Genomic DNA, 24,250 nt, shown 5'->3' on the forward strand with positions numbered 1-24,250 from the left:
TTTTAATATTTTTCAATTTGATGTGATTGCAGGATGACCCATTCTCTGCACTGGACATTCACTTAAGTGATCACTTAATGCAGGAAGGGATTTTGAAGTTTCTGCAAGAGGACAAGAGGACTCTTGTTCTAGTGACACATAAATTACAGTATCTGCCACATGCTGACTGGGTAAGAGAAGAGGTCCCAGGGGAAAATTTGCTAAGCATGAATGTACACTTGAAGTTAACACCATAACATTTAATGAGATTATTACTTTTCTCTGCAATAGAGTCCCTTCTTAATTCCGTATGCCATGTGGCTAACTGCCACTTTAACACAGATTTTATAGTGGAAGAACTATTTTATTTTTACATTGTTTATGTAGATTTTTTTTTGTTCATTAAAAGGCCTGGAGAATTTTGATTTAATTGCAACTATATCTATCCCTTCTTTTCAATGCTTTTTACATGTGCAGGAAAGCATGACTTACATGAGTTTCAGTTTATGAGTTATGCCAGCAAACTTCAGAAGTCATTAATAAAATATTGAATAAAATGAAGACAGAAAATTGCATAATTGTATTGTCACTAATGGTGAGACATATCTTGTAGGATCCAGGTCTGTGACTGTGGTATCTGTGTTGTTGAGTGCTGTGTACTTTCTCCTCTAGATCATAGCAATGAAGGATGGAATGGTGCATAGAGAAGGGACACTAAAGGATATCCAAAACAAGGATGTTGAGCTATATGAACACTGGAAAACTCTGATGAATCGCCAAGATCAAGAGCTGGAAAAGGTAAATAGGAGCATTTGGGCAAGGATGACTTTTCTTCAAAAAAATATTTGACATTCAATTTCAAAAAAAACCCAAACCATTTCCGAAGTGAGTTTATAACTTTAAGGCAAAACCTCTTGACCTGTAAGGAGTTTTAGGGTCTGGAATGGATTGTTCAGGAATTGTGCGGTATATTCATCGTGGATTATTTGTAAGGACATCTTAGACAAGAAACCCTTGGAAATGTGCATAACTGATCCTTTGGTGGGGCAAGGGTTGGACCCAGCAGTACCCCTTATCCTTTTATTCTGTTATTGCCATGAATATTTAGGATTCTATAAAGACTATTTTTGAAGTTTTTACTATTCCAGAAGAGAGGGAATGAAAGAATGGCAGAGAGAGGGAAAGAAGTGAAAAAACTGAATTCTCTGAAATTTAAATTGAAAAATACTGTGTTTTTCCATTCTGTGAGTTACCAAGTAAAGTCTCTTTGAGATTGCTGCAGGTACTACTACAATTGGTGAACAACTATGCTCTCAAATTAATAAATTATATGTCAAATTAATAAAACCTATTATTAATTAATAATAATAATGACAACCTAATTATTTCAGGATATGGAAGCTGACCAGACAACTCTTGAGAGAAAAACCCTTAGAAGGGCCATGTATCCCAGAGAATCTAAGTCACAACTGGAAGATGAAGATGAAGGTTTGTTTTACAATTACTTTATTTAATACCATTTTTCATTGCCTTTCCACTTTTATAGCTGTCAGTTCTTAGCAGCAAAGTGTGACTCTATTGATGACATTTGGAAATAATAGTGGAAAGTCCAATATTCTGACCTGTTTACAATATAACTTGTTTAAGGGATTCTCCATATATTTCCCTAAACATCATACAGAGGTAAGGGTATTATCAAAAGAAGTTAATTTCTTTGTTAACTCAGTGCCTGGATTTATTGAGCCACAGAAACAATTGTAAAGAAAAAAAAATGATGTAGCTGTCAAAAGCATGTCAACATTTCTCTTCCTCAGGTACAGCCTGCAGGGGATATATATATTCCTGTGAGAAATATATATTCTTATTATCTGGGATAAAAAATTAACTTTCATATTTATACACCTATGAAATATGTATTTTCCATAGCAGAAGTCTTCCACCATTTGTGTTTCAATAGAATGTGATCAAATATATTTTTAGTACTCTTGATTGAAGGGAAAATTGAACTTTTTCATGCAAACAGATGATGAAGAATCTGGGTGGAAAGGTTTGGACAGTTTTCTAAAATCTTCCAAATTGCTCTGCTAACTGTATAATAGAAGGTGATGAACATGTTGAGAAAGGCCTCATCTCTGCTCTAAATAATAAGTAGTGAAGACTTAGTTTATAAAATTATTTTCTTAACAGAACTGTGACAAGTCAAAGATTGGCAAACTATAGAATTGCTTAAAGAGCACAGGGGAAGTCTTACGAAAATATGCCTGAACTGTTTGCTGGTCTAAAATGACAAACTGAATTTTTACTTTAAAATTTGGATTCAAAGCAGAAGGAAAAAAAATCCAACGAATCTGGTAAACTTGTTTAACAGTTTAACAGTTATTGAATCCAAGCTAACTTGATCAAATGTCTGAGTCACAGAGGAGGAAGAGGAAGAAGATGAAGATGATAACATGTCAACTGTCTTGAGGCTCAGGACAAAGATGCCATGGAAAACCTGTTGGAGATATCTAACCTCTGGAGGTTTTTTCTTGCTCTTTCTGATGATTTTCTCCAAGCTGTTGAAACACTCAGTTATTGTGGCCATAGATTATTGGCTTGCTACATGGACATCCATGGACAATGCAAATGAAGCCAGGAATACTGATGAGGATAAGAACATAGAGAAGGTGAGCCAGATCTTGGAGCCTGATAGGAAAAAAAAATTAAAGAAAACATGTTCTAAAATAATTATTTGCTTTTAATCTAGAAGCCAGATGGATAGAAATGACAGGTAGATTATTGTACAGGATGGATGTATTCTTAATGTTAAAAGAATAAAATTCAAATTTTATCATTCTCTTTGACCATTCAGAACTGAAACAGAAGCATATTTGAGAGTAGAAAAGTAATTAGCCTTTCAAAGTAAGGAGCTTTACATTAAACTTTTCCATCTGGATTTTATAAGTGCTCTTTTAAGTCAATGACCCTACTTTCCTAAGTACTGGCTGTCAAGTAGTGTCCTGCCGAAAAAAAAAAAAAATGGAAGTCTTCAATTGTACTGCTTACGTACAATCTGCTTATAGCTGTAAATTTGACTCATATACAATATCTTACTGGAATCCACTTAGTAGACTTTCAGAAGGCTCAAATTTGCTATAACCCTGGCAAATCAGTTTAGGATTTGCTCTGGGAATTTCATGATGTTTGAACTTAATAAAGTGGAACTTTCCAACATTGCTCAAATGCCTTAATTCTTGAGAAGTTTTACTAAGTTTCTTGGCTAACAATCCTTTGTAATTGTCCACATAATAAGTCTTCACAGTTCTAAGAGCTATCATTTCAAGTTCATGAGGAGTAGAATAGAGAGAGGGATCTTAGAACTGCCAGAATTTCTAATTATGTGGACTTAATGAATTGCAGTTCCATCACTGCAGTTCCATCACAGTTCTTTTATTTCCCAAAGATGATATATCATTAAGTAATACAAGAGATATGATATAATAACTGATGGGTACCAGGTACCTTGGGGACTTCCTAGCAGAAAAGAAACATCTGTGTTTATTTCTAGGACTGATATATTTGTCATTCCATTAGGCTTATCATGTAGCTGTCTTCAGCATCCTCTCTGGAGCTGGAATTATCCTTTGCCTCATCACATCCCTGACTGTGGAGTGGATGGGCCTCACAGCAGCCAAGAACCTACACCACCATCTCCTCAACAAGATCATCCTTGGACCAATCAGGTACAGCAAAAATGATGTCCCTAAAAAGCTACATGGTCAAAACCTGTCTTCTTTGTAATGGCAAGGGTACTCGTAGGAAAAGCTCTTGATTTTGACCTGTTTCCTTCAAGGCCTCAAAAAAGGAAAATAATTAGTGAGATAATCATAGGGGGAAAAAATTCCATGAGAAAACATGTGAAATTTTGCCCCTGTTTTTTATCTGGCTGAAATGTTATAGAAAGCTGGCACCCCTTCAGGGCTGGGGGGGTCAAGGACATCTCTGAGGGCAGTTCAGGCTACAGGTCACCCAGCTCCAGCTCTGAGCAATAGCCATGGTGTCAAACCATGTGGACACCAAGACTTCTTCTGTGCACAATACCCAGGGTCTCACAGGCAGCAGGATGGCCAAAAGGATGCCTGAATAACAAATAAATTTGTCACAGTGCTTTCATGAAATATCTGGGGTTGGTGCCCATTAGAAGGAAGCTGAGCAGCAGCCAGGAACAGGCTGTGATCTTTGGAAGGGATCTTAAATCCTGATTGAGCAAGAAGGAAAGTTCAGGACACAAGCCAGCAGGTTTTTGGAAGAGAAGTTTTTTTTCAGGGGGAAGTGCCAAAAGAAGCATTTAGACAGGATGCAGATAAGATAATCTGATATGTTATTCGTATTTATTTCTTGGTTTTAGACAATAGCTGTACAAAGCTCTGTGTTCTGTCTGACTGGATTTTTAATCCAAAACTGGAATTCCTCTACAGGTTACTTTTTGGTTTTAATTTGTCCAACAGGTTCTTTGACATGACTCCACTGGGGCTAATTCTAAATCGCTTCTCTGCTGATACAAATATCATTGATCAGGTAGATGTATCAACATATTCTGTTTTGCTGTCCTGGATTTGCAAATTTTGATGTATTAAAATATTCAGTAGAGAAAGGCATAGCAAAACCAGGCTCTGGGAATGATAATAGGGACACTCAAAGTAAAAAGTACACACATTTGTAGTAATGAGGGCAGGTAACCATTAAAATAAACATAGCAGGAAGTAGTGGCTCTTAATTTTTGTCATATGAAGACTGGTTGATTCTGTTTGAAGATCTGGATTAAGAAAACATCAGATTTGGGGCTCGAAACAGGAAAGACAGTAGAATATAACAACTTTGAATATGTGGGAGTAGGTGTGACATATGAATGTTCCACTGTGACTGGCAGCACATGTGGATTTAGAGCATTCAGGGAGAAGAAAGGCTTTCACTATGGCTGTGCATTAAAATTTTTGGATGAACAATAATCCTGAAGGTAAGGGTGATGGGAACGTGGAATAAATAATTATGAGACTCTGAGATAGAGCATTCTACTTCTCTAAATATCTGGCAAATCAAGAACAATTTTCTTGTCCTTGCCTGATATATAAATGAGGTGGAAATGGTTCCTATTTCCCCATGATCTTTGAAACTCTGACCTTTAGAAAACAAAAACCTACCAATTCATTTTTTAACCCCAGTACATTTGGCTATGACACACACAGAAACAGAAAGACTCCTGATATTGAGAGAATATCAATGAGTACATAGTGATATTTTTCCACTTTTCTTATAGAAAAAGGTTTATAGTGGTGCTACCAGGGATTTTTTCCTTATGGATATTTTTAATTTCCTTCTAGCACATCCCTCCCACACTGGAATCTCTGACCAGATCCACCTTGCTCTGCCTGTCAGCCATTGGAATGATCTCCTATGCCACTCCATGGTTCCTTGTGGCCCTTGTGCCCCTGGGCATAGCATTTTATTTTATCCAGAAATACTTCAGGGTTGCTTCCAAGTATGTATTAAAGAGCTATCCTGAAAATTTCCTCCATGAAATATTTTACATAAGAACTGTGGTGGAATGTGAGGTTGTAGGAGCCAGAAAAGGGGAAAATGGGCATGGCATCCTGCTTCTGATCCTGAGGCATGTATTTGAGACATGCACTGGGGAATACTTCCAACTGACCTGGCTATAAATGGGGTATCTGGGGAAGTAACACCAACTGAATAGATTTTTTGGTTCTAGAGTCAGATGAACATGAAGTTTGTTAATCAGCTGAGCTTGCATATGGTTAAAACTCCTCTTTGACATTTGAGGGTTAGTAGAGAACAGAAAATAGCTCCCTGGACTAACATTAATCACAACTTTTCCTTCATATTGGGGAAAAAAGCCCCATTTTCAAGTAATTTTCACTGCAGAGCATTCAGGGTGGTTTGGCTGAGTGTAAAGAGTACAATTTTTTCAGTAAAAATTTTTTCATGCTTCCAGTGCTAAATTCATTCTATAATTTTGTAAAACATCTTTAGTAAGTCATTTGAAGTTTTTTCTTAAATTCAATCCATTAGTCTTTTGTTATCAGCCAAAAACTTTCAAGAAGATTTATATATCAGAAAATCTGTAATCAGAATTCACAAACCAGAAATGTTTAAATATGAAATAATTTGCTTAACTTCTCTGAGATTTTTCAGAAACCTTGTTCTTGCCCCACTGAACCTCTAAACTGAAGCTTTATGTGCCTGTACCCCAGATCTTAAGGTGGCTGACAAATCAGAAGACCTGTTTTTTACTCTCAAATTATTCTGTTAAATTAAACTCTTTTAAATCTCTTGAGATGTGATTTGTGTTCTTTCAATGGACAGTAGAAATTCAAACATCCAGTTTATTTCCCTAAAAATTAGTCTTGGGAAATGCAGGATGAAGGAATAGCTTCAGCCAGTATTTGTAACTCACTTGTATGCAGTCCTTTGCAGGCATATAAGCCTCACTAATATTTAGAAATGCAAATATTTGCAGTATTTCTTGCAGCACTTTTTGTTGTATTTTCCATTACATTTTTCAAAAACTTCTGTGTATTTTTCATCATAAATTTGAAAGACATTTATCATGAAAAGATCAGCAGCAAATTCTGTTCTGCGCACTGCAACATTCAGCAACATCAAGCAGTTGTTTCTCCTGGCCTATTTAATCCATTGTGCAAAATTAGCAGGATTTTGATAACAAGTTTTAATCTCTAATGATCTGGACTTTCTTCTGTTTGTACAACTGGCTGCTATGCCAATGGCAGAGTGTTACAGAAAGATGTAATTTTTTTTCTGTGGTTTGGAAATTGTTGCTTTTTTAAAAGGAAAGACTGGAACTTTTTGGACTTAAAAAATGTTGCTCCATGCAGATTTTGGAAGTTCCATTGCTGAGTAATTAGGGAAATTTATCACTCATGTTATTTCTCTGTCAGTGCTGTCTCTGCTACAACCAATGTTAACAGCACAAAAAGAAGATCTGCTATCATCAGAAATATTTTACTTTCAGCATGTTGTGGTACTTCAAGATACTGAAAATGAGGACAGGTTAATGTGGAAATACAGCTTTTTTGTTAGGCCAGCTCTTATCATAAAAGATATTAACTTCCTGATACACAGACCCTATTATATACCTGACCTAAGAGTCACAAATCACATGCTCTAAAGTTTAAAATCAGTGGTTTTGAATTTAAGTTAATTTTGTTAATATATCAAAATCTATCATATATAATAAAAGATAATTAGGATATGTTCTACTTAATAGAATTAATAGAATGTAATAATAGAATGTAATTAGAATAAAAGGTAAGTAGGATCTGTCTAAAACGGATAGCAGGTTTTTATCCAGGAGAGACATGATAGTGTCATTATCCCTGGGGAGAAAACAGAAGCTTAAAGTGACCAAAAGTAGATGGAGAGGGCAGCAGGGGAGATGATTCAAAGGCTTCTGTGGCAAAAAAGAAATGTTATATTCCCATGCCACTGTACTATAGAAATTTTGTGTGATCCTGAAAAGAACATGTGCAATACATAAAATGTCTGTTCTTGTCTGCTGTGCAGCAAAATTTCTGCAGACAGAAATGTTTACATGGTAGTGGACATCTGTTGTGTTTTGTACACCCAGGGACCTCCAGGAACTTGATGACAGCACCCAGCTCCCTCTGCTGTGTCACTTCTCTGAGACAGCTGAAGGCCTTACCACCATCAGAGCATTTGGGTAAAATTTGTAAAACAAAGTATTAGAGAGAGGCTTGGGGGTCAGGCTGGCCTATTCAGCTTCCTTGGAGCACATTTGAGGGCAAACTGTTGAATTTTAAGAACGTTGTTAAGATATTTCAAGTAAAGAGAATAGATTTTTTTTCTTTTTCTTGTTGCTTTCCCATGCCTCTTAAATATTTTGCAGATTTCATTAACGCATGTATTGGTGTTCCATTGAATTAAAGATTATTGCATTTTTAGGATATGACATTTAAACTTCTAATGAGTCTATTTTAATCATGCCTCTAACCTGGACAGCAGGGAGCTCTGTTTTGCCAAGCAGGCAGAGGCACAGACCCTTCAAACCCCCTGCTATATAGAAGTGTTCCTGAATCAGTTTTATGTTTAACCCACTTCCTAAGCACAGAGACATCATTATGACACTTTCCAACTGAAAGGCAGTGTGCAACTTGACTTTCCAAGAAAACTGCAGGAGAACAGAACTTGATCTTAATATTGTAAAACCTCCCTTTGTTAATCAAAACTGAAAAATAAATTCTGTAAGAACCAGAGAGTTTTGCCAGCTTTCCATGCATATATTTTCTCTCTACTACAGGAAATATTGGCCAGACTCTCCTATGTTCACTCCATTATGGTTATGACTCTGTCAAAATGCCAGCTTGAGGTTTTTTCCCAGTAAGCGCACCTTTCACCCATTCTGCACTACATAGAATTCCAAACCAGAGCAGATCCCACTGCAATGCCATTTCCACACCTATTTGATCAGCTTAAGGCTGTTTCCTCATTTCAAGCTAAGCTTTAGGACATCAGCTATTAGCACAGAATGTTGCAGTAATGCCTGTGGAAGAACAAGCAAAAACATTGTGTTAAAGAGGTGTGAGCCAGTGGTCAACAGGAAATGCTTTAGCTACGTTTATCAACAGAATGATGTATTGAAACAGGAAGTTTTACAGGCTGATGTATGCTGAGTACTTCTCAAAAGGTTCAGTGTAACCTTTCATCACTGAGGAAGGTTATGAAACTGAGGTTATCTTCTCAGGAAGATGAAGGAACTTGGCACTTTCTGAGTGGTTCAACTCTTTTTTTGCATCACAAAAAGGCAATGGGCTTGGATGGCAGAGAGCAAAAGGCAACCTGAGGGTGCCACAACAATTGAGTTTTTCAGGATTTCTGGTGCTAATCAAAGCCATTTCATTTTATTGTTTGTGCTCCACTGCCCACCAAACCTGAAGTCTCCTGCATTTATTGTCTGCAAGCTCGTATTTACTGATGGTCCTGTTAGTCATTCTCTGCAGTTTGGGTTCAGTATGTTCCAGGATAAAATCTAGCAGCTCCTCACGCAAAACAGTACAGTTGAATAAGAGAGCAATCTTAGTGACCTCAGACGTCATCTGACAGGATATAAGTATGAAAGTGTCCAGAAGATGAGCTGAACATGGATGAAAACACAGACTGAGTATGTCAGATTTTCCATTAGGAGAGCAGGAGTTTTGCTGCCAGGAAAAAAAGATGAGCAGAGTAGTCAGTTCATCCTTATTCCTCCCCACATCATTACTGTTACAAGTTCTTCTAGAGAGGTTCCTTGTCATGTTTACAAGCTGTGCAGAGAGAAATAAAATATCAGCAGGAAATAGTAGGGTAAAAAAAGAAGTTTCTGGAAGAAGAGGTGTTAAAGGTGCTTCACAGCAGGGCCCTGAGACTTTGAAATGGAATATAAAACAGACACTGAACTGCTGACTAAAGTTCAGCTGGTTTAATCAAGTGAGGGTATTCACCAGACAATAGAATATGGAACAACAAAATGGTTTCCATATGACTGTGCAAGGTGCCATGAATTTAATACACTTGCACCAATAGAGATTTTCCCCTCCCCTCCCAAAGTGTACCTTGGCTTTTCAGCACTCTGGCATCCTTGCACTGGTTTTTGAATGTGATTGGAATTGTGTGGGGGAGAGAGGGACAAGTGGCAGTGGAGGTAATACGACTCATTTTTCTAATTTAGAAGTATCTATAGCACTCCGTGACTGTAGTTTCCCAGTTGTTTAGGCAAAGTGTGACTGGTTGAGAAAACAGCTTAGGTGAGTAGATGAAAGGTTTGATTTACAGATCACTCTACTTCCGTATTACTTGAAATCTTAGGGATGTCACCCCTGTTGAAGAGCCCTAAAGCTGGCCAGGTAACTTTTGAAATCAGATTTAAGCTGACAGGTGAGCCCTCTGTCTTTGCTAGTACCCTGTGATGAGGAGCTGAGGGTACACAACAGCTCTCACCTGTGGGAGGAGTGGACTGCAATCCACAGCTATAAAAAGTGGATCAGCTCTGGGGAACAGCATCTGTCCCAGCACCCTGGCATTGCAATCTCTTTGAGGGGACAGTCTCTGATCCAAACCCTAGTCCAACAGAATTGTTTGTCACACAAATCCCTCTCCACTCCACTTGTTGCTCCGGCTATGGGGAGCACCAGATATGTGTTCTTAGGGCAGAGCTTTTAACCCAAACTTCAGCAAAAACAGAGGGGCAAAAAGTTTTGGGCTGGGAGGAGGGAAGGCAGAACAGAGTTAATGCTTCACCCTTTTGTGTGTGAGAGTGTTATGTGTCGTAATGTAAGAACTTTGGTCTTGCCAGGCATGAAGCCAGATTTAAACAACGTATGCTGGAGCTGACGGACACGAACAACATTGCCTACTTATTTCTGTCAGCTGCCAACAGATGGCTGGAGGTCAGGACGGTACGTTCAGTTTTGTCCCAGCCATGGTTTTGAAACCTTGGAAGCAAACAGAGACTTTGCCTGATGCAGAGAAGATAATAATGAGTATTAATCTCGCGAGGAGATTATACACTCAGTTCCTTAAAATAGATCAGGATTGTTATGTTAAACCCAGAGGGTTTTTTCAGCTTTCTTGGCCAGGAGTAAGAAAATACAAGTCTGCCTCATCTTCTGCTGCTGTGCTGTCTAGAGTTTGAAGGCAGTGCAAGAACAAACATTTACAAAACTTCAAACAAGACTTTCTCTACTACTGTGCAGCATCCTGTGCAGCAGACCTTTGACAGCAGGAACTGCTTTCAAGGCAGAATGTGGCTTTTCAGTGGCTTTGTGAACTGTACCATCCTTCTGGCAGGGCTGTTTTAGGCACATTGATCTCCCAGGTGTTGAAGTACCTCCCAGCAGCAAGTTTCATCCCACAGCTCTAAGCTAAACCTTTGCAGGGCCATACTGTTTGGGATTTTATTGTTTGATATAATGCAAGATAGCAGAACTAGACTCCAGAAAGAAAATTACAGCAGGTCCAGAAAGAAAATGACAGCAGGGCACAGTGCAGTCACTGACAGTGATGTAGGCTCCTGGGTTTTGTAGGGGTTCTCTATGAGGGACTTTCCTGATCTGCAAGTCAAGAAAAGGCGAGCAAAGTAACTGTGATTCCCATATTCATCTGAAACAGAAAGAGCAGTGAATAAACAGAGCAGTGGCCTGATTCTGCTGGACATAAATAGCAACAGGCATGATTAATCCTCACATCAAAGGCTGTATAGTCACCTTCTCCTTCTTTTCCTGCTGGAGCAACAAAGTTATTCACCATATTTTTATGATGTGCTCAAAGCTTTCAGCTTCTTACAGCATCCAAGATCAGCTGAAATTGCTTCCAAATCTAGGACAGATAAATAACAGAGCAACAGCCAATACTGGAATAAGCCTGTTAGTGTCTCACAGTCTTAGACTTGTTTACATGCCAAATGAATTTGGTCCATGAATACACCTAACTTCCTCGGTGCATTAGAAATAATGTGGTCTTGGCAAGGAATTGACATAGTGCATTGACATAGCCCTGCCTAAGGGTGGTACAGTGGTACTAAGATCACCAAAAAGTTTGTGGGATTTAATAGCAGCTGTTAAGTCCTGTCCTAGCTGATGATGAAGACTGAAGACCATTATGCTCCATAGGTGTGAGTCACAGAGACCCAGAATCACAGAATGATTTGGGTTGGGAGGGACCTTAAAGCCCATCTGGTTCCAACCCCTGCCATGGGCAGAGACACCTTCCACTAGCCCTGGTTGCTCAGAGCCCCATCCAGCATGGCCTTCCAGAACTGAGGCAGCCACAGCTTCTCTTGGCAACCTGTACCAGGGCCTCACCACCCTCACAGGGAACAACTTCTTCCTGATAGCCTATCTAAACCTACCCTGTGACAGTTTGAATCCATTCCCCTCTAAAATTCAAGTCTGTATTCTGCTCATCAACACATTTTTTAGACAGATGAACTGGGCAGCCCTCATTTCAAATATCAGAAGAAAAGATTCCTGACAGGAATATCGGACAGGAAGACAAAAATGAATGGAAAATGTAATCCAAAGTGAATATAATGCAGGCAGCAGTGGGAGAATGGGAATACCAACTATATCCCATTAATCAGCACCTTGACTCCATGAGATGACATGTGGCATATACTTCAAACCTGAGATAAATATCAAGAAAATGGGTTCCAGCTCCTGTAAAGCTTCTGCCAAAAAACATGTGCATGATCTGTATAAATTCTACCAAAAGTCTTCTGGGACTTCATGAAGTCAATGATACTTCCTTTTTTGAGAGAGAAAACCCATATTTGAGAAGACCTGAAGGAGAGTGGAGAGAGAGGAATTGATTTGTTTTAGTGGTGGGCATTAGGGGTGTCACTGTTATGTCCTTCACATTATTTTTTTTTGTTTAATATGCTCAGTAGATTTTTTGATCCCTGCTCTTTTTGGGGTGGCCACCATGGGATACCCTAGCCCAAATGAATTTACAGCAATTACTGGCCTTTTTCACTAATGTTCAGCAAGTTGCTTTGTGTATTTCAGGTTGGGCACCACAACCATGACCTCTTCCAGGGAAAAAAATCAAACCAAAATTAAGGGCTAGATGTCATTATATAAATAATTCTTTGTACAGTGGTACTGCTCCACAGGTAAAGAAATGCTCTGGTTGTTGCATTTTTTCCTTTTTTGTTCCCCTGTCTCTCATTCCAGGATTACCTGGGTGCTTGTATTGTCCTGACTGCTGCCGTCACTTCCATCACTGAAGGGCCACACTCGGGGTTTGTGGGGCTGGGTCTCCTGTATGCTCTGACGGTACGTGCCAAGGCCAAGTGTAAGAACTTCCAGACCAACACATAATTTTATAATATTTTTATGTGTACATGGTCATCTCCCAGCTTTCTTAATCTTTAAAAAAAGAATCCTCCAAATAATGGACTTGAGCCAAAGCTGAGAGAGTTCAGGGCAACTTGGATTTGCTTCAGGTTTTACGAGCCAATTTTAAAAAAACACAACCATTCCCAGGCCCTGTATGCTCCCAAGAGGAGCAGGAAAATTAAAAATGCATAAGAGGACCTGCTGTGCACTCTGTTTTGTGCAACACAATGCTGCTTCCACTTCTACATGGCAAAACCTTCCAGGAAATACAGATTGTCATCATCTGCGTATTCTTTAACCAAAGACCAAATAAAATAATTGCTGAAGAAACAGAATTATTAGCTTTGCCCTTGGAGGGAAATTACTGAGATGCCCAAGATTGTCCATGAAATTATGAATAGATTTGGGGATTGGGACCTTTGTGGGCATGGTTCATCATGCCAGGTAGCAGTAGAAATGCAGAGGAGATGGACTTAGGGATGACAAGGTTGTGGTAGTCTAGTAGCTGGTTCATTTTGCTACTGTCATTAGCAGTGAGGAGAAGGAACAGTATTTTAGTGTACCTGTCTGCAAGAGAGGCAAAGTGTGCATCAAAGAGCACAGAGTGAATGACAATCACTACAGAGAGTAGAAGTATTCATGAATTAATCATGAGAGTGGGGATGAAATATTACTGAATGAACCATGAGAGTGGGGGCAAAGGCAGGATGATGATAGAGGCAGGAAGAACTTTAGAAACCACGGCTGGCATGGGAAAAAATTTTCTGATTTGAAGCACTGGTAAAAGGAAGGGATAAAGAAGTGGGTCTAACCATGAGATCTGTCTTTGCACATAAATGCTGGGGAGCCCGTGACTACCACAGAAAGTCCTCAGCAGTTGCCTTAGGGTGACCTTAGATTCCCCTTGTGCTGCTGTTGCAACAGTGTGGTAATCTGTCAACAACTGAGAATCAGTCCCAGGGCTTCAGCTTCACTCTGAAGACATTCCCGGTAATGCTGCTTCATTAGCAGAGATCTGGAAGCTCCAGGATGTCTGCATCATCCTTGGCTTCTTTGTTTTTAGCCTGTGTTTGCAAACAGTTCATTCATGTGAAATGGGCACATGCTAAAGTCTGGCACAACAGGTGAAGAGCTGTAGGCACCAAGTGATCACCTGTCTCTCTCCTACCCCACAATAACTCTGAAGAACTTTTGAAGGCAGCTGGATCATTATCTGTGTCCCCTGACACTGGTTTTCCTTTAATAATTACTCTTTGAATTAATTTTCCTTTGAGAGAGGACTGGTATTTGGACCTGGATGAGAGCACATTGTTTGCACCAAGGTGTTTACAGTGGCTATCCTGAGCTTATTCTCTGCTCTTCTATAAACACTGCCAACTCCTTTTCACAACTGTGATGAAGCCTGAGATAGTGGGCAGAGCTTTTTGGATGCCAGGCTGTATTATCTGCCAAATAGTAGGATAGCATCCAGCCACTGCAAGCTGGAGTTCTGCACTGTTTTGCTTATCTGCAAACTTTCCCATTTCTCTAACTCCCTTATTCAAAAGGTGGACCCCAAATAAGCAGGTTTCTGAACATAAAGAAGAGAGTACCCTGTTAAGAACTCAATCTTTAGGACAAAGTAAGCAACCAAGTCCTCTAAATTAACAACAATTTTTGCTAAATCTCAGTGGAAATTATTTACTGTTTGCTTATTGCATCAATATTAGGTTAGTGGTAAAGAAGTGAGACTAGGTGATTTATTCTTAATAAAGTCCTTATTTGGCACTCACCAAAAAAGATGTCAAAGCCATTCTCTGAATACATTTATGCAAAGGGTGTTTTTATTTTTAAGTTTCTAATATTTCATTCTGGTACATAATATATATCAAGTATTAAAGGTCCTTGGCAATCAACTCTTCCTAGTAAGATCAGTTCTTTTTTACAGAAGAACCTAAGCACAGACTTAGGAAACAGATTTACAGTTTTCAGCCTTAAATAGTAAGTCCTGCCTAGAAAAGAGTTTGTGTAAGCTACTGAGTATTGTTAGAGAACTAATAATCAATGATTATCTACTAAAAGTAATACCTTTACTATAGAGTAAAGGATTTTACTAAAAATCCTTTTCATTGCAAATGAGAATAAAAACCTGGAAGAAAATATTGCTGAACTGATAACACATTTTTTCCCTCATATATTTCTAAACTAAAAACTTCTCATATTTTTCACAGAGAGAAATGGATTATCTAAATATGCATAAATGAAATTATCATAAAATCTTTTCAATATATTTGCAGTGAACGTTCTTAATTTCTAGTTGCAGTCTTTGAAATATTAGAATATACATAATAGAAAATATTTCCATACAGCACTTTCAATTTTATTTTCTGTGCTTGTGTGCTTAAAGAAGACACCTTTCAGCTCTGATTATTAGATGCTGAAAACAAGAGATTCCCTCAGAGTTTAGGTACGTTTCCATTCTTATCCTTCAAAAAACAAGGATAAGAATACCAAGCTCCAAGTTGGTGTCTTAGGGCCAATTGTGTTGGAGTATGACTGGCTTCTTACAGATTTGATGCTGTTGCACTGAATCTTGAACTGCTGTAATGTTAAAAAGACTCACTATGTTGAGTCAGGCCAAAGATTTTCAAAAATGTACTGAACTTTATTTCCAAGTGGGCAGATGGATAGAAAGAAGGCTGAACCCTGTGCTTGTTTTCATTTTGTGATGCAGATAACCAACTACCTGAACTGGGTAGTGAGGAATCTGGCTGATCTGGAAGTGCAGATGGGTGCAGTGAAAAAAGTACACAGCTTCCTGAACATGGAGTCAGAGAACTATGAAGGCTACCTGGGTATTGCTTGTATTCTTTTTGGGGCTTTACATGGTAATGTGAAAGAATGATAGACTCGGTCATGCAAAATGTACACACCTCTCTGACCAAAATCTGTTCTCACTGAGCTGTAGTAACTGCCACTGGTGTGAGTGACAAGGATAGCTAGAATAAGCTATGAAAATATATTACTCATGATAGTCAACATGAAAAAAATCCTATTGAATTCCAGGGAGACAGAGCAGGACCTTGTAGTACAATCAGAAAATACCACAGCTATAGATGAGATGAGCAAAATATCCATGTAAGTTATTGAGGAAGCAAAAATAAGGATAAAAATTAGAAATGTCACATGCTTCAAAATCTCTGATCTTTGTAGCAGATGGGGACTACAGGATAAGGCCATGTTGGCAATCAGACCTCAGCAACTCTTCTCTGAGCTGCACATCAGAATTTGTGCTCCACACACACGTTGAATGGGCTTCGATTTCTATTTAAAAGTGGTTGAAGTGCAAGAAAAGGCTCATAGGTCAAGAAACTTCCCTGGAAAGCCAAGCTCCTTAGTCCAGAGACAAAACCTGCTGTGTATTTGCAAATTAGCATGAAACACTAGCTGTGATAATGTCAACAGCTCACATTGTGTGGCAGTAACAGCTTCCTTCCTCAAGCTGCCCTTCCTCTGCCCGTCACTGACCCAAGGCCATGCTAAAACTGCCCTGACACCACGTTCTGTGCTCATTTGGCTTCTCCCTGTTGCAGTGCCAAGAGATGGTTTAGTATCTGCCCTCTCTCCCTGTGTGTGGAAACCTGGAAGCCAAGTGCCTGCCAGATATTTCCCAGCTCAGCCTCTCCTTGGCAGGGAACTGGGGCTCCATTTCTCCATTGGCTTAAAGGATGGTGGCCAGGCAGGAGACAGGGGGAAAAGGGACTGTTGTAAAGGGTGACCCTCTGGCAGCACTTACTTCAGTTTGTTTTTCTGTAACTATTTCAGATCCCTCTCAAGTCCCCAAAGACTGGCCCCAGGAGGGGGAAATCAAGATTGAAAATTTGTGTGTTCGCTATGAAAACAACCTGAAGCCTGTTCTGAAGCATGTGAAGGCCTATATCAAACCAGGACAAAAGGTACCATATCAAACAATTGCCCATCATCCTCATTCTTGTGCTTCATTACTTCTTCATTACTGAGGTTTTTTTTTATAAAGTGGCAGAAGAACAAGATCAACAGCTTGAATTGGTAGATATATATATTTACAGTCCTCTCTGAGGTCCCTGGGCACAGACCAAGAACTTGCAATGATAAAAGCTTATTCTTGGCTGGGATCAATTTTTCTTCTGAGTATCCCATGCCTTTCCAAGTCCATTTTCCTTGCATACAAGTAAACATAAATGAGAGATAAATTAGAGGGTAAAAACACAAGAGTATTTCACATTTCAGCATGGAGTGTCAATGTCATCCAGGTCAAAATGCTGAAATGCTCTGGGGACAAGTCCTTGTGATGAGAGGCAGAAAAAGGGAGTGTGCTTGCTGTGCTGTTTTGTGTTTTCCCTGGTGTGCCGCCTGCCATTGGAAAGGATCTTTCTGCTCACCAGTAGCACAATCCAGTGCAGCTTTCCCAAAAGAACTTCAGGTGTAAGTAAGGAATAAGGTGTAAGTGAATACTCTGTAAGTGACATTCTCCATTTTTTTGCAGGTTGGGATCTGCGGTCGTACTGGCAGCGGCAAGTCCTCCCTGTCCTTGGCGTTCTTCAGAATGGTGGACATTTTTGATGGTCAGTTTTCTCTGGAATATGTTGTCACTCCTCACCTGCTCCCCACTTATTTCCTCAGAAGAAGCAAGGAGCCTTTTTGATAATTTATAACCTGGTTCTCTAGCTCAGAAGATATTTGATTAGAAGTGTTATGCCTGATCCTTCAAAGTACAAAGTGCCCTATTGTGAATAGCCCTTGGTTCTTCCAGGAAATGTTGTGCACAGAATGTATTTCTGATTTTAAAAAAACAACATTTTGCATATGGTCTGACAAAACAATATCACAGTTTGAGACAGGATAAAAACTATGTAACTCTCTGGAGTGTCTAAATGTTTCCCTAAGGAATAACTGCATTAACTTATTACAGCTGTCAAAATATTAGCAGAGCAGAGAAGAAACTAGTCCATTCCCTTGATTTTTTAAAATTTTATTGTGCTTCCCCACAACTGCAGCAGAATCTGACTCAAGGGTTGGAAAAATGTTGCTATTTTATCACTCCTGCAGCATTTAACTGTCTCAGCTAATTGGCATGATCTGCTTTTCAGCATTTATAATATAGATACATGTATGCTATTGTTGGAATGTAGAAAACCAACTGGAAAGTAATCTTTTTGTTTCAAAAACTTCCATGTTTCTAATTTAGCCATTGTGCATGGAATGTTTTCCAGGGAAAGCCCAGTAAGATGTGGGAGGATAAATGAACCTGATGAAGCTAATATTTGCATTTGTTGTGGTTCTGTGCCTATATGTTTTTATGGTCACAGGCTTCTGACTCATGACCAGGATTCCTGGATTTATAAATATTGCAAAGAAATAATAGCTATTCTTATGGCCAGCTTGAAATTTCCTTCTACTTAAGTTTTCTTTCTGTATATTTTTTTTGTCTGCTTCTTCTGTATCCCTGATTTTTCCCAATGGGAATGTCTAAGCCTTTTCTAATCAAACTCTGTTTATCCTTTGTGAACATCCCTCTCCCAGCTGGACCCATATTCGGTTTCCATGCTGGTCCACTTCTGGGTGGGGTCCTGACTCTAATAAAAGTTACATAATAAGATTTCAAGTAACTTTACTAGAGCCAAAATTTCATTCATGTTGTTCCTTAAGTGTTCATTATCTCCTTAAATTTGTATCTGTCCCATTTTATCTCCCTCCTTTTGCTTTGATCTGTAGTGTTTCCTTTCTCTTGCCCTCTGTTCAAACAACCTCTTATTTCTCTTGTGTTTTGCTTGACCATCCCTCAATCTGTTCCCAGTTTCCCAACTCCTCTCAAATTTACTTTTTCCCTTAGGTCCTCTCATCTCCTCTTTTCTTTTCCTTGAGCACCCTGGCTTCTCTCAAATATGCATCTCCCTGTTCCCCAGGCATGCCATATTATTTTTTCCCTCCTTATTCTACCTCATCTTCTGCTAACCCACATTTGTGAAGAAAAGGAATTGCTTAAGTTTATGCAACCACCAATGTCTCAAGAAGTCCTATAACCTGATTTGGATTTCTTGAAGTGTGAAAATAATTGGTTTTGCACCTTACAGATAAAATCTTGATTCTTCTGACCATATAATAAAAGCATACTTTTATAAAAGCATAAAAACTACAATAATAGAAGTAGTCCAGCTAGGAGGCTGATGAAATCTTCCACTGGAACAGGGACATGGACAGCAACCTACAAAATGCAGTATTGTGACAATGGAAATGACAGAAGGGACACATATACAAAGTTCTGAATATCCATGTGCCTGCCAGTTCATGGTTAAGTTCTCACTGTTGGGAGAGAGAACTGATTAAATTAATCATAGGTAGATCCCAGGGAGGAGTGCAGCTGCCTAGTGAAGCAATCCATATGAAAACTGGAGAAGTGCCTGATGGAAATAGCCTTTACCATATCCTCACTGGCCCATCCCTTCCCTCTAATCTCAAATCTCCTGTATCCTGTAATTTGCATAAATTATGCAAAAGAAATTGTTCCCCTTCTCAAAGGAAATGTCTTCAGCAACTATAGAATTCAAGGGGAACAAAGAAAGGCACAGCAACATAAGTTGCTCTTGTTGTTCTGTTTGGCTGTAACTGACCCATAATAAACTGTCCTTCTGATGCTATCATTAATCATATAGAAGGGAAGATATGCAATTTCCCTTAAGGGAGGGTGAGGGGAAGAAAAAGGAAAAGAGCAAGGTGACAGTGTCACTGATAAGCTGGGTTGTGTTCTTAGATACATTCACCTTCCCCATGTGTCTGGCAGTGCTGAGAGCTCACAGAGACAGTGTGCCATCATCTAGAGACTAGCCCAGAGGGGCTGTTCTACCTTTCCACCTGCTACCTGTGGATCACATGCTTTGTGCAATTCCCTCACACGTTCTGTGTGTTGTTTGACACAGGGAGGATAGTAATTGATGGGATAGACATCAGCAAATTGCCTCTGCACACGCTCCGGTCCCGGCTCTCCATTATTCTCCAGGACCCAATCCTGTTCAGTGGCTCCATCCGGTAGGTGAATGTCATCAGGGGGTGACAGGCAGCATTGCACAGCCTGCCTGTCATGGGAGCTGTGGGACAGGAGAGGATGGAAAAGGCAAGTAACCTTCCTAGCTCAGTCCAATACATCTGCTCAGCCTGCCAAGTGACACACCATGGCAAGGTGTTAAATTTTCAGAAAACCTGAAAGTAATTGCAGTAATAAGACTCCTGTTATGGTTTTCTTTGCAGCTTTAATTTGGATCCCGAATGCAAATGCACTGATGACAGACTCTGGGAAGCTCTGGAGATTGCTCAGTTGAAGAACATGGTCAAGTCATTGCCAGGAGGCCTTGGTATGTCTGAACCAATCTCTGGTGTCATGGGCCAATACTGGAATCATGCATGCACACAAATAAACAGATCCATCCCATCTGACACTCTGGATCATCATGTAGGAGTGACAGGCACATAATGAAGATTCTCTCTTCATACTAGAGAGAATATTCTTATTAAAAAGCTGAAGAATAGTCTGGTTTCCCATGTAGTCTGGAAAAATCCTGAAACACCTCAGCATCATGGTGTGGTTCTTGGTGCTGTCCTGTGCAGGGCCAGGAGCTGGATTTTGATGATCCTTGTGGGCTCCTTCCAACTCAGGATATTCTATGATTCTATGATCATAGTGGGATAATTAGTAAGGAGAAACAAAGAACATTTTTATCTCCTTTAGCAGAAGCTGGCTCTGTCAGCAGAGCTGTAAACACTGATGGAGCATTTTTCTTACAATTTCAGATCCATTACATGAAGGAAGCTCACATATTTATTTCCATATCAAGTATATTTCTTATTACTAAGATATTACCCTGCAACCCACAAGATTTCCTAACAATTTGTGCCAACTGTTTGTTTAGTGATATATTTCTCCTTTCCCAAGAGGCTGTGCTCATTTTTCTTGGTATCCTTCCATCCCACTGGTCAGTCAAGGTTATGGTTATTGGCTTTTATGGGGATTTTGCTTGGCCCTGGAATAGTGCACAAGCAGAGCTTTCAGGCACAGCATTTCAGGGGTGCAATGTTTACAGGGACTGGTTTTGTTACAGATGCCATGGTCACAGAAGGAGGGGAAAACTTTAGTGTGGGGCAAAGGCAGCTCTTCTGTCTGGCCCGAGCTTTTGTCCGCAAGAGCAGCATCCTCATCATGGATGAAGCCACAGCATCTATTGACATGGCCACAGTGAGTACAGCAATTAGCTAATTAAGGATCTGCCAGGAGAAAGGCATCTTCCCTAAGTGTCAGCCACAAAGCTGTGAGATCTCTGTAGCAGAAAAAGCTGGCAGTGTTTTTGTTTCTCTCAGGATAAAATAAAATGCTCTAATGAAGCCCTGCTTTCATAATTGTGACATTTCCCTGCTGGGAAAGAGATTGTGTGGAATATGCTTGAAAACATGTGAATTAGAATGTAACAGGATGAAGCAACTGGAATGAGCCTTTTCCTCTGACAGGAAAACATCTTGCAGAAGGTTGTGATGACTGCCTTTGCTGACCGCACAGTTGTAACAATAGCAGTAAGTATTAAGCCATAAAAAGATCTTTTTTTCCTCATTCCTCAGGCAGTTATCCCTGCCCTTCACCAGATAAGCACCACTACTTAAAACTAAAAGCATCACAAAATAGAGCTAAACCACAAGGCCAGAATATACCCATGATACCAGAACAAATCAGACACCTACTATCAACCTGAAATTTTGCAGCAAATACTGTCTTGCTATCAAACTAAAACACTTGGATCTGAACAAAGACTTTACAGGGAACTTCAGCATCTGCACTGTCTCCAACAATATTTGAAATCATTCTTACTAAAAAATTGAAACTCATTGAAACCATGGTTTGAACCATTACTGAAAGTTGTATCAAAATCTACATCATATACTTGGTGTGGTTTCTCAAGCTGGGTTATCTTTTCTCTCATTTGGAATAAAAAGCTGGGTTTACAATAAAGGTTTTAAAAACTGGAATCAATGGGAATTACCCCCCAAAATAATATCTTTTCAGACAGGGGTTTATGATGTTCTTTTGCATTTTCCTGCCACTCCTAGTGCCCAAAAGTTCCATATAGCCATGCATGTTCATACATGCATGTGCATAGACATGTGGTGGATACCATTAAGAATATTTTCACCTGTGACAGCAGCATTAGTCAAGAAAGAGAGGTTTTCTCCATGAGATAAATACGTGTTTTAATAGCTGTTTCATTTGCCATGTCTGGAATCCAGTCCTGTGGTTAGAGATTACAGTCAGGCCTCCTGGACTCTGGTTTCAAGCCTGTCAGTGAGTAGTTTGTGTCAGGCAAGCCACTTAACCAGCTCATTTACAATGTGCTCCAAACTTCTTGGCTGTGTAAATGCTGGAGATTCTGGTGGTTAGATTGCTGTCCTTCAGTTCCATGTTGTATTGTCCTTCTGGCTGGAATCTCACTTTTCTTTGGCTTTGCCTTTCCAAAGTCAGTGTCCCAAGTGAAACAGCACACATTAATATTTAGCTTTTCTCACATCTTTCCTCCTTCCTCTCCTCATTCACAGCTGATCCTTCCTTCACCCACCTGTTTTTCTGTTCTTTTTTCCAGCATCGCGTCTCTCACATCTTGGATGCCAATATTATCCTAGTCCTTTCTGAGGGCTTTCTAGTTGAATGTGACACTGCCTCAAATTTACTCCTCAAAGAGGACGGCCTGTTCACCACTTTAGTGAAGACTCACAAGTAGACTCTCTCAGTCCACGCTGTTTACAGGACTTCTGGCTCTTTGGTAGTTATTTTTACCTCTTTAGTCTCTTTTCACTCTGCTTCCTTTCTACTGCACAGCTTCTGAGAGGACAGTGCAAGAAGGTGCTTGTTGTGTGGTTCCCGGGTTTGTTTAATGTCATGACTGTTTATGTTGATCATACCTAAATCTTAGACATGCAGCTGACATTACAACTAACATGTCAAAGGAATCCAGCCCATGAAGTGATCTCTGACTTTCTGCCTGTGTAGCGAAATATCACACTCCTAAGAGGTCATCCCATCTATGACTGGCTGTATTCATATGTCCTTCAAATTAAACTCAAACTGATTTCAAACCTGTAGCCTATGGGATTATGCTGTTGCCTAGAGCACACTCAAATTAGACCTCAGAGGGATTTGCAGAAGGCAACAGCCCAGGGGTTGTTGCTCTCCCAGATGGAGAGCAGACTGCTGGGGTGTAGAGAACAAGGAGCAGAACAGGATTCTAAGCCATCTGACAGTGCAGGATGCTTCTCATCCCTATTTCTCACAGGGGAAGATGTGTTTCAGTGGGGCCATAGGATTTATTCCAATATCTGTGCTGCCCATAATGGCAAAAGGTTAAGTTCATGCTTAAGTATTTTCAGGCTTGATGGCAGAGGCTGTCAAGTAATTGAAGATCTCTTCAGGTTAAAGTCCAAGGATCTATTCCAAATATCACTGTGAACAAGGACAGCCTTTCCCTGATGGGTTTTGCCTTGCTTGAGGCCCATTAGTGACAATTATCCAAATGAAAACCTCTATTTGCTTTCCTCCGTGGCAGCACCGGGTTCACACCATCCTCACTGCAGACCTGGTCATCGTCATGAAGCGAGGGAACATCCTGGAATATGATACTCCTGAGAACCTGCTTTCCCAGGAAGATGGCATCTTCGCTTCCTTTGTCCGGGCTGACATGTGAACAGCCACAAAATGCATTTTAACAGCTTATTTTTAAACAGATGAAATGCAAATATTTTCTACTCAGTGTAACATCATTTTTACCTTTCTTGCTTTGTTTTTTAGAGCTTCTTTCTTCACACTTCCATCTTTCAAAATAATAAAGCCTATTGCAATACATATATGCCTTGAAGCATTAAAAATGTTACTTTATTTAAAGCTATTAAACTTCACACACACACACACACACACATACACATATGCACATACAGAATTGAGAAGTTTTTACTTCCTGGGAATTTGGCATTTTCCTTAGAATTTTTACTGACTTTATTTTTGTTTAAAGAGAGAAAAAGAATGCACTGATCTTATAAACTTCCTATGTTATGCAGGAGCCAGCAATCAAATTAGGCAGTTTGTCAAGGAAGCAAGAGGTTCCCCAGATACATTCCGTCCCCAGAGGGAAAAATTAGGAAAGACATCCAAGCCCATAACACTTGGGGCAGTCTGCTGCATTCCAAAGGCATAAGCTCTCCACGTTGTAGCAGAGGGACAGTGAATGAGGGGAAAAGAAATTCATCAGCAATAAAGATGTTCTTCCTGTCCTTCACTTTAGTAAGCACACTTCAGTGGTGACAGAACTTTTTTCAGT

General features: G+C 39.7%; 1 protein-coding gene across 10 annotated transcripts in view; it reads left to right on the top strand.

Moving 5' to 3' along the window:
- ABCC9 (ATP binding cassette subfamily C member 9) overlaps window positions 1–23,791 on the top strand; it is a 71,714-nt gene extending 47,923 nt beyond the window's left edge. For 6 of the 10 annotated variants that reach the window (XM_015628434.3, XM_015628431.3, XM_033514312.1 and 3 more), the window contains 18 exons: window positions 33–170; window positions 652–777; window positions 1,371–1,467; window positions 2,398–2,645; window positions 3,553–3,701; window positions 4,467–4,536; window positions 5,340–5,497; window positions 7,625–7,717; window positions 10,346–10,448; window positions 12,723–12,824; window positions 15,601–15,721; window positions 16,692–16,822; window positions 17,392–17,470; window positions 19,823–19,931; window positions 20,151–20,254; window positions 20,999–21,132; window positions 21,402–21,464; window positions 23,483–23,791. In XM_015628434.3, coding sequence (XP_015483920.1) covers window positions 33–170; window positions 652–777; window positions 1,371–1,467; window positions 2,398–2,645; window positions 3,553–3,701; window positions 4,467–4,536; window positions 5,340–5,497; window positions 7,625–7,717; window positions 10,346–10,448; window positions 12,723–12,824; window positions 15,601–15,721; window positions 16,692–16,822; window positions 17,392–17,470; window positions 19,823–19,931; window positions 20,151–20,254; window positions 20,999–21,132; window positions 21,402–21,464; window positions 23,483–23,620 — 2,163 coding nt within the window. In that variant the 3' untranslated portion in view covers window positions 23,621–23,791. The other 4 variants (XM_033514310.1, XM_015628427.2, XM_015628429.2 and 1 more) reach the window with 2 other exon arrangements.
- The last annotated feature ends 459 nt before the right edge of the window (window positions 23,792–24,250 follow it).

This window comes from Parus major, chromosome 1A (genome assembly GCF_001522545.3).
Source record: "Parus major isolate Abel chromosome 1A, Parus_major1.1, whole genome shotgun sequence".
Lineage (NCBI taxonomy): Eukaryota > Metazoa > Chordata > Aves > Passeriformes > Paridae > Parus > Parus major.